The 10,784-nt window shown below is 37.4% G+C and overlaps 1 protein-coding gene across 2 annotated transcripts in view; it reads left to right on the forward strand.

Moving 5' to 3' along the window:
• The first annotated feature begins 2,611 nt into the window (after positions 1-2,611).
• The window catches only part of Golgin104 (coiled-coil domain-containing protein 186), a 51,019-nt gene continuing 42,846 nt past the window's right edge, over positions 2,612-10,784 (forward strand). The window contains exons 1-3 of one of the 2 annotated variants that reach the window (XM_074185842.1): positions 2,612-3,175; positions 5,510-5,842; positions 6,814-6,949. In XM_074185842.1, the coding sequence (XP_074041943.1) occupies positions 2,795-3,175; positions 5,510-5,842; positions 6,814-6,949 (850 nt within the window). In that variant the 5' untranslated portion in view covers positions 2,612-2,794. The remainder of the gene's footprint in view (positions 3,176-5,509; positions 5,843-6,813; positions 6,950-10,784) is intronic. The other variant, XM_074185839.1, reaches the window with a different exon arrangement.

Genomic DNA, 10,784 nt, shown 5'->3' on the forward strand with positions numbered 1-10,784 from the left:
TGGTACTGTCTTTGCAGGCGTCTTCTTATTCTGATTAGTTCCATCGTTTCTGGTGGAAGATGCTTTTGGAAGTTATAGCGCGTGGCTGGGACTTCCCGCGCGCTTCTTTCCTTTTTTGTATGATCGCCTGCTGAAGCTGGTTCGTGGCGTTCTCCAGATCTGTTTTTGTCTCGATGCGTGGTATCTCACCCAGCGCATCGTGTATGATTCGCTGGAATCTTGTCCAGTCTATGACTCGCCTTGTTGGGTTGTCTGTTTCCACTTCACCACTTCCTATTGTGAATAGGATGGGGTTGTGGTCTGACGAACCTTCGTCTAGTACTTCCATCTCCATAGCATCGATGTTCTGTACTAGCGCGATGTCGAAAATGCTTGGGACTGCGTCTGCTTGCGGGTAGTACGTTGGGCTGTTAGGTGCTACTACCTCGATGTCCTCAAATTCTTCTAGTAATCTTACTATATCTCTGCCTCTTGTGTTTGCAATTCTACAGTTCCAGTCTGGCGACTTTGCATTGAAGTCACCGATGGCCACTGTAGGATGGCGATCTGGGAATAGTTCTGCCATGTCGGTTCTTTCTAGCCTTCTACCTCGAGGAGGTAGGTATACCGACGATATTCTCAGCTGTTCGTAGCGTCTCACGTTGACTCTGACCGCTACTACTTCTCCGATTTGGACATCTGGTTTTCTTTCTTCGTTTTGCTCTAGATCTGTTTTTACTAGTAGCGCAACGCCCCCCGCGGCGTTGCGCCCCCCTGGCCCTGTCTGTCCTATATATATTATATCCTGGGATTCGGTAGCTCTTTTCGCTTCTTATCCGTGTCTACTGGAGTGCCATGACGTCTATTTCTAGATGCGACAGTAGCTCCAGTAGCTCGTTTCTTTTGTCTGTGAAACCGTTTATGTTCCACGATCCTATGACTAGTCTGCCAGGCACTCGTACTGGCATTACTGTTTGGCGGGTACTTGTATTAGTGCGGTTAAGACCGCTTGCGCGATCTTTTGCTGCTCGGCTGTCAAACTGGTAAGTATTTTCACTAGATCATTTTCGTTGTAGTTTGTTGGTGGTTGTCTTGTTGGGGCTTTTTGAGCCGATTGCTGTTGTGGCGTGGGCGTCGGTCTTTCCGCCTCTCTGGGTTTGTTCCAAGCTGATGTTATCTGCCTCGGGAACATCTTGCAGCCTCTACCATACAGTTCGCGTATTTGGCCGGAGTGTCCATTGTTTTTTTACATTCCTTGGTGTCGTGGTTCTCTCCACACTTGACGCAACATGCCGTCGAATGGCAACATCTCTGCGAGTGGCCGAAGAACTGGCATCGATGACATTGGGATACCAGTCCCTTATTAATTCTTTGGGGTTCTGCCCGTACTATCAAGTTTACGCATGTTCTTAGCACAAACACCTTTTCTTCGTTTTTTGGTACTTTCACCAAGAACAGTGGCAGTATACTTTCCTATATCTTCTTGAGGTCATCCTGTGACACTTTATTACAGTAAGCCCTTGTTTTGTCAGATCGTTGGCGACGTCTGCGGGTTCTACATTTTCTGGTATGCCGCGGATAACCGCGTGCAATGGATATTGCACGCGGAAGTCCAGTTTTTCCCCTTACAGGTATTTGATGGCTTTACGCCACTCGTTTTCGTTATTGGTGAATAGGTATATCCCATCCCTCGTGAGTTTGGCTTTATTGTAACCTATCTTTCTTTGTTCTAGGATTTTTGATATCGCACTCCACTTTTTGGTATCGTGGATTACTATTGGTGGAGGCTTTCCTGCTTCCATCGGTGGTCCACTTGTCGCTTTTGGGGATGATTCCCCTTTTTCTGAATTTTGCCCCTCTATGTTATTCATCTGAGGTGCGGTTTCAGTTTCCATGTTTTCGGTGGCCTGTTTTTCTGCCTCTTGTTTGGCGATTTTTGCGGTTTAACTTGGGCCTGTCGTTTTCTGGTTTTTTTGTTGAGTCTAGCCTTTTCAACAAGTACGAACCCGTCTTCCTCTGAATCTGAGTTCGACGCGCTGTCCGGGCCGCGTGGCCTCTTTGTTCTCGGCGTCTGTTTCCCTTTCCTTTGGTTGCTCTTGTTGTTTTATATCGGTCTCTTCGGACTTTTCTTCTCCTTTTTCTTTTTGCGCCCTGGACGGTACCGTGTCCGTCCTCTTTCTTTGGGCGAGTATTCCCTCTACTTGATTAAGCCTTTCATTTAGCTGCTTAATCATATTTGTCAGCTCTTCCCTTTGCTGTCTGAGCCTGTAGTTTTCCCTTTCTAAGCACTCTAGTTTTTCTTCCATCTCCGTATTGGGGGCCTAAAAACCTAAAATGAAGACCTAAAAGAGAACAGGAATTCTTTTTTATGTGTGCTTTCGCACACTTAGTTCTGAAAAGAACTAAATGTCTTAGTGCTTTGTTAAACTCGGCACTATTAAAACCCTTTGGTATATCTCTCTGAATAAAATTCTTATCACTGCACTTCAAGTAACACTTTCACTTTGATGTTTACACTTCGGCGTCTGGAACTCGAATGTTCAATGTGTGAACGCTTAGTCACAGTATTTCTGTATATATATACAAAATACTGTGGCTTAGTGGAACGCACGGTATTTATACTGTAATTTGACTTGACAGTCTTGACAGTTGGAAAGGGCAATGTGAAATATTTGAATGGAATTGAAATCATATAATTATGACTTTTCCAAAATATTTCGAATGAAATTATATATATAGCAAACAATTCCTTTACGGAATAAATCAATACGATGAATATATTTAAATTTTTAATGTATGTTGTTCTTTTTGAATAATGAATAATCCTTTAGATATTGATCCAGAAACTGATCAAATATTGGAAAGTGAAATAGTTCCTATTCTTGATTGTCAGCCTTTGGAAAATAATGTTATGAATGTAAGTAGTGTGACAGACTCGTCTGAGAAGGTATATAATGAAAAAGGCTTTACTAATACTAAGTGTGATGGGGAATATGGTACATTGGAGAGAGATTCCAATGAGGAGCCAAAGAAAACTTTTATTTCTCAAAATAATGACGAACTTCTTCCGAATCCTGAAAAACCTATAGATTATTTCCAACAAATTTTGGAAGAGAAGCCTCAAACAAAACAATTAGAAGAAAAACAAACAAAAATGGAAGAATTGATAAAGGACCTTCATTTAAAGTTAGAACAAGTGAGTTCAAAAATATGTGACTTCATTTGTTGTATGAATGTTATTTAATTACAGTAGTAGAATTGTGCCACTTTTCTAGATTGATCGTTTTGTGATGACGTTGGTTTAGTTGCTGAAACGTGTATGGAGAAAACTGTCTTAGTACTCGTTAATACTAACAACATAATGTTCTGGTGATAAAGGGCCTGGGGTTTCATTTGTAGTCCAAAAAAAAATATTTCTACTCGAGTTCATAAAGATAAACTTTCAGTTCAGGGTTATTATTTGGATAATAATTTCAAGATAAAACTTCTGACAATAAGAAACTCATAAAATGATACCTTTTTTTTACTATCACATACTTACGATCTTTATTCACTTGCCACTTCCTTTTTTATTTCATACCAAAAGAATAATTTCCTTAAAATTCCATTTCTTCCAACAAACCACATCATACTTAGAGAAAACAAAATCTGGGCTCTAAGGTTGTGGTCAAATGTAAGTTGTAGTCATCATCAGTAATATATGTGTCAGACACATATATCACTGATGATGAAACTGGAAAGTTCCATTCAGCAGCGGCCTACCCCTACCAGTCCGGATTCTGTTTTCTCTAATTGTGACTCTAGCCGTGAAAGCCCCTCTTCTCATATTATTACATCATATTTGTTTATGGAAATAAGTGACACTTCTTCAAGGGACTTCCTCTCACTTTCTCAAGGTGTTTGTCAAATGTATATGAGTACCTGAAAGATGAGAAATGCCTTCTTTATTTTTGTCATTCGTAATGTACTTCTCACAATCTAAAAGCAATCTGAATAACAAATTGTATCTATTGTATGCACAGGTTTTAACGTAAACGCAAGCTATTTTTATCAAGTACTTTCTTGGTTTTTCTCATTTTGTCTTCAATCGAGGACCGGTACTGACGATGCCCAATAGGCTGAAACAGCTGTCTACCGGTGGCTCTTAAATTGAAATCAATATGGGGATGATCAAAAAGTACTTATCTATTCATTTTTTGATTTTCATGGAATTGTTTTCCAGCAGCTTGACTGCATTAACCTTTCTAGATTATATATATATATATATATATATATATATATATATATATATATATATATATATATATACAGAGATATATATTATTGAGTGTGTATGATATAAATCAAAAGGAGGAAATCGTGGACATGACACTCAAGAAATATGGAGGCAAACCGCGGACACGTGTTTCTGGCTATTGGCCTCATCAGCGCGGTGCAGCCAATTGCAAAGGTGGACAACAACTGGTTACCAAAAATGGAAAAAAAAAAAAAAAAAAACATCACATATACACGGTGTCACCAACAGGAGCCAACCGCACATTTGTGGTTTCAATTAGAAGACCCAGCATTCCCAGGCATCATCTAACATCACCACGTAGGCAGCTATAGCTACCTGCGTGACTTCCGGGTCCAGGATATAGATACAGAGATATATATTATTGAGTGTGTATGATATAAATCAAAAGGAGGAAATCGTGGACATGACACTCAAGAAATATGGAGGCAAACCGCGGACACGTGTTTCTGGCTATTGGCCTCATCAGCGCGGTGCAGCCAATTGCAAAGGTGAACAACAACTGGTTACCAAAAATGGAAAAAAAAACATCACATATACACGGTGTCACCAACAGGAGTTGGTGACACAAATGTGCGGTTGGCTCCTGTTGGTGACACCGTGTATATGTGATGTTTTTTTTTTTCCATTTTTGGTAACCAGTTGTTGTCCACCTTTGCAATTGGCTGCACCGCGCTGATGAGGCCAATAGCCAGAAACACGTGTCCGCGGTTTGCCTCCATATTTCTTGAGTGTCATGTCCACGATTTCCTCCTTTTGATTTATATCATACACACTCAATAATATATATCTCTGTATCTATATCCTGGACCCGGAAGTCACGCAGGTAGCTATAGCTGCCTACGTGGTGATGTTAGATGATGCCTGGGAATGCTGGGTCTTCTAATTGAAACCACAAATGTGCGGTTGGCTCCTGTTGGTGACACCGTGTATATGTGATGTTTTTTTTTTTCCATTTTTGGTAACCAGTTGTTGTCCACCTTTGCAATTGGCTGCACCGCGCTGATGAGGCCAATAGCCAGAAACACGTGTCCGCGGTTTGCCTCCATATTTCTTGAGTGTCATGTCCACGATTTCCTCCTTTTGATTTATATATATATATATATATATATATATATATATATATATATATATATATATATATATATATTTGTGTATATTTGTGTTTCAATATGAAATGTTGTCCATGGAGTTTTTTGAAATCGATAAAGAGAAAAATAAGATTACAATTTTTAGATAACTAAACAAAAAAACTCGGCTGTAAAAGAAAAGGAAATGATGGTAGTGCGCTTTGCAGTGGCCGAAAAAAATGTTCTGAAAGAAAAGTCTCAAAAGGAAGCAGCAGAAAAGAAATGTAAAGAGGCCACACGTGAAAATGAACTACTTCAACATAAAATTCAAACCATGGTATCCGAAAAAGCCAGAATATGTCAACTATTGGACGATAAGTGTTATGAACACAAGACAACACAACAAGAGTTGGAATGTGTTAAGGGAGATTTAATTTCACTCGAAACCAAATTGAAATGGGCACATACTAGTTTGAAAACAGAGATGGAAAATCGTAAGGTGAGTAGGTACTTTTTCATTGTTGACTTGAGTCTATAATACTTTTATATATATATATATATATATATATATATATATATATATATATATATATATATATATATATATATATATATATATATATATATATAGAATTTTATTTTTAACTGGGAAAAAACTCCAGCAATATTAATTACTACACCGAAGGTTCCAAACAGTACATCACAAATGTTAAAATAATATTTTAGTTATTAGATTTACCTGAATATTACATAAGGACACATTGTAAAATTAACTTAAGACTAGTAGGTAAGGCAATATTGTGAAATTAATTCAAGACGGAGGTACCTAGAAGAGGTATCGATGGTATAAATAAGGATAACTTTGTGTATGACTCGCTTAATCTTCCTCTTGAAGATGATCACATGGTGATTGAAACACGTGTCGAGGTGTTAAAATAACGGTTTGGTGTTGGGAAAAAACTCCAGTAATATACATTTTTGATGCTTTTGACGACCCAAAGATTCATGTTCTTGTTTTTCCCAAATTATAACTGATTTTTTAGTTGAATATGCATATGACTCTTGGTATGGGTTTTTCTTTCCTAAATTTCTCTTTTGATTGTCGGAATTGACAAGCACTGATTCTGCTCTAAACTATAATATATTTCCTGAATAACTCAAAACAACAATAAATCAAATAATGTAAACTTTCACGGCCGGAGATAACTATATGGACGCTATTTTCCGGGTTGTCTGGCCGTGGTCTGCAGGTTTTTACGCCTGCCGCAGCAGTAGACGAAACGTTATGCATTAAAAACCAGACCAAGGCCAGAAAACCCAGAAGATAGCGTCCGTACAACAATAAATCAGTCAATCAATTGCAAATTATTTCATTAGTTGTGTTTTGAAGCAAAAAATATGAAATGTATTGCAACTGTTCATTATAAAATGTGCAGATGTTTTTGTTAATAAAAAAAATGTTTATTTTAGGACGCTGAAAATAAGTTGTTAAGTTTAAACGCTAAACTTCAAGAAATGACAAGTGCAGTTGAACAATCCAAACTGGATGCCGAAGAATCTGTTAAGACATTTCATCGTTCAGAAGAAAATAGAGCATTTGTTTTGGGTAGGTAAAATTTCTTACTATATCCGAATGTTGTGCTGGCTTCTTCAGCTGTCGAATAGATTCAAAACTTATTTGTGAATTATTAAGGGAAATTATTTTTTACCTTTCTTAGGTAAATAATAGCAAATACATAATTTGAGACAGGGTTTTGGAAGACCGCCTATAAGAGTGAAAATTATATGAAAGAAATGAAAAATCTTATTGCTGGAATGTTGTTTTTAGGTTCGATGATAATGATTGTAATACATAAAGAAATAAAGTAATATCTTGAGTATCATGATAAATATCAAAAGATAAAATTATTTTGAAAGGTACTGAAATAGAAAAACAGAAACGTATTTCGACATAGTTGGCTCTTATAAGAATGCTATAACCAAGTACACACACGTTTTTCATATTTAAGCTTGGACTTGGATCTCACACATGGGCTAATTCTGAATATGTGTTTCCTGCAACTGATTGTTACCCTTCCTCTCACTTTACTAATGCATACAGATGAGAGCCAACTAGCCTAAAATGCATATGTATGGTTTGCTTTTTTGAATGCATTATCAGATATCCAATTGTCTTGAGGCACATGTCTGATACGTTACTACTACGAGCTTTCTAGTGTTTTACTAGTTTTTGTGTTTCACTTGTCATGTTGAATTTTTGTGAATCCCGAGACCAGCATTTTTGCTGATTAGGGAGAATAACAACATATTTTATATTTTTAGTAAGACGTCACATTACTTGTGACCATGTTAGGAGTCACACGTTAAAAGGTAAGACCTCGTTAATCCTTAGCTCGCACAAGTTTCTCAACTTCTAAAAGTTGTCGTTCGTATGGGGGTGACAGCTGATTATCGGAAAAAAATATTTTTTAAACAGACAGATTTACAAGTTTATAGTGGAACAAGAGGTCTTCAAAGAAGCTGATGTTGTAGTTAAAGAACTATAAACTAATGAGAGCCAGAACAAATGTTTTATGTTTGACATAGATTTTCATTTAAAGTATGAAATATACAAACCAACGACCTGGTCTAGATCGGTAGCATATCGTAGGTTTGACTTAAAATGTCAAAGTCTGTCCCTATATATAAAAATAAAGGCCCTAAAACTCAAGTGGCTAACTACCGTAATGTTTACTTACAATCACAGGTTGCAAAGTCACTATAGTGTTACGTTTTTCTCAGTGGGTTGACCAATAATTGACTTCACTGAACAATAATCAAACTTAACTTTATTTCACTTTAAATACAACAAACACTTCAACTATTATTCGAATGTCTATCGCCTTATTAGATCGCTCCGCGTACAGCATTATAACTTCCACTTGACGGTCGATGGGCGAGTGGATGGCGCTTATATTTGGCAATTATAGGCGCTGGAACTTTCCTCAAAATTCCATCGAAACGGTGCGAACAGCCGCGAAATGTCGGTCGAACTGAGCGCGCTCTTAGCCACATCACAATTGATTTATGGATACCAGTGGCGACCAGCGTTATTTTCTTTAGGGCATGATTTAAAACAATAGTTATTATCTGAGATTGGTGAATTTCATTGAGTACCACAAACTTATTCCTAATTGTCAACATGGCTTTAGGCAGCAAAGATCAACTTCAACAGCAATAAATGAACTTTGCAGTAGCATATATACAAGTCTCAATAACAAGCAAATTCCAGTTGGCTTATTTTTTTATTCAACTAGAGCATTCGATACAGTGAACCATAGCTTACTCCTGGAAAAACTGCTTAGAATTGGAATCAGGAGAATTGCCAATGAGTGGGTTGCCTCATATAAAAAATATGTCACAAGTGGTAATGACTGATTCGATGAATTCACATCCTGCTTCTGTTTCAATGGGAGTTTCGCAGGGTTTAACCCTGGCTCCAATTCTTACTATACTATTAATGCGTTATATAGAAAATTCAAATATGTCACAACAAAAAACAATAATCTATGCAGATAGCACAACTCAAATGGTGGCATGAAATGAGTTATCTATTTTCGTAGAAGCAGCAGATGCGGTATCACATGAATTTTCCGAGTGGTGTAAAAAGAATGGGTAACAGTCAATGTCACCAAAACGGTATTTATGATTTTCCAGCAAAAAAATATTTCCTATAATTTTTGTCCTTTTATAAAAATGCATAGCAGATCTATTGAGCATGTAAATCACTTCAAATATTTAGGTCTGACCATCGATCAAAAACTAACTTGGAAAGTACATATGCATATGTTTTGTAATAAAACAGTTACGCGGAACTGTCTCACTAGAAGTGCTAAAAATAATATACTGTGGACCTGTGCAGTCTATTTTATCTTACGTATTGTCCTTCTGTGGAAGCTCAGCTCATGCCATGAAAGCATTTAAGTTAAAAAAAATGATAAGATGCCTAGCTGGACCTTATTATAAAAAATCATGTAAGAACACATTCATTCAGCTGTCCATACTTACTCTTCCTGTCTGTACATATATGCAGTAGCCCTAAATATAATAAAAATGAAGTTCGCTACACAAAAAATAATATCTGCCATGACTACAACACACGAAGAGGTAACAAATTAAGACTACCTTACTCACGTTTGGCGGTGGGACAGGACTCTGCGAGTTATCAAAGCATCGTTTACTATAACCATGCAGTCAAACTATTTGGAAATAAATGCAGTCTGCAAACATTTAAATTAAGACTGTACAGTCACTTAGTAAAGAATACATTTTATTCTGTGCAAGAATTTTCAAACTCCTAATGTAAGTTAATAATATGCTTTTAATGTGCATGTATGTATTTATTTATATTTTATATATAGCCTAATGCTCAGGTTTAACATGTTTAAAAAAAGTGTCATGTAATGCAGTACAATTATAAAATTTTTAATGATGAATAAATTCTATTCTATTTTATTCTATCAGGGTTGCAAGCGATGTTCGTGTCTCCAATCAAGCGGATGGCTTTTTCTGAATGAAATCCAGCAGCTTCAGGGTATGCTTAGGGGCGGAGCTCCATACATGTGAACAATACTCCAAAGAATATCTGATTTGAGCTTTATAAAGCATCAACAGTTGCTGAGGTGTGTAGAGTTTTCTGATTCAGAACAGTGTTCCAAGCTTTTGAGAAGCAGCATTTACAATTCCAGCAACATGATTGTGCCATATCATATTGGTGTCTATTTTAACCCCCAACAAAGTAATCGAAGCAGAATCCAGTTCGGAGATATTTATCTTTTTGGAGAAAACCTATGCCTGGGTCTTTGTAGCATTGAATTGAACCTGGTTACTTCCACCCCAATTCTAAATCACTTCTAGATCCTCATTAAGATATGCAATCTCCTGTATGCATCCGCAGCTGATGTCCTGGAATCCAAATGGAATTCTGGGTTTTTTCCAATAAGTCATTGATATACAATAAAAAGAGGGTTGGAATCAATATAGATCCCTGGGGAACACCAGCGAGAGATATCTATCGACGGCCACTTGCAGGGAACGTTCTTTCAGAAAGCTGGAGAGCCATACACAATAATGACACGACAAGCCATAGCATCGAAGTTTGACAGCAATCCCTCATGCCACACACGGTCAAAGGCCTTAGAAAAATCGAGCATGACAGCTCTTAACTCTCAATGTTTTTCGATTGCGTTATCCCAAATATGGGTGACATACGATGGAAGGTCGACTGTTGATCTTTGTTTCCGAAAGCCATATTGATGATCGCTCAAGATGTTAAAGCCTTCCAAATATTTAAGGATATGGTGGTTTACGGATTTCCCTATGATTTCCCAAAGGCACACGTTTTAAGTACGATAACGGGTACTTCATCAGGACCAGACGTTTTGTTGATAATAATAATAGAA

The sequence above is a fragment of the Leptinotarsa decemlineata genome, unplaced genomic scaffold, assembly GCF_025532065.1.
Source record: "Leptinotarsa decemlineata unplaced genomic scaffold, Ldec_3_MD MMD2_P_RNA_scaffold_2, whole genome shotgun sequence".
Taxonomy (NCBI): domain Eukaryota; kingdom Metazoa; phylum Arthropoda; class Insecta; order Coleoptera; family Chrysomelidae; genus Leptinotarsa; species Leptinotarsa decemlineata.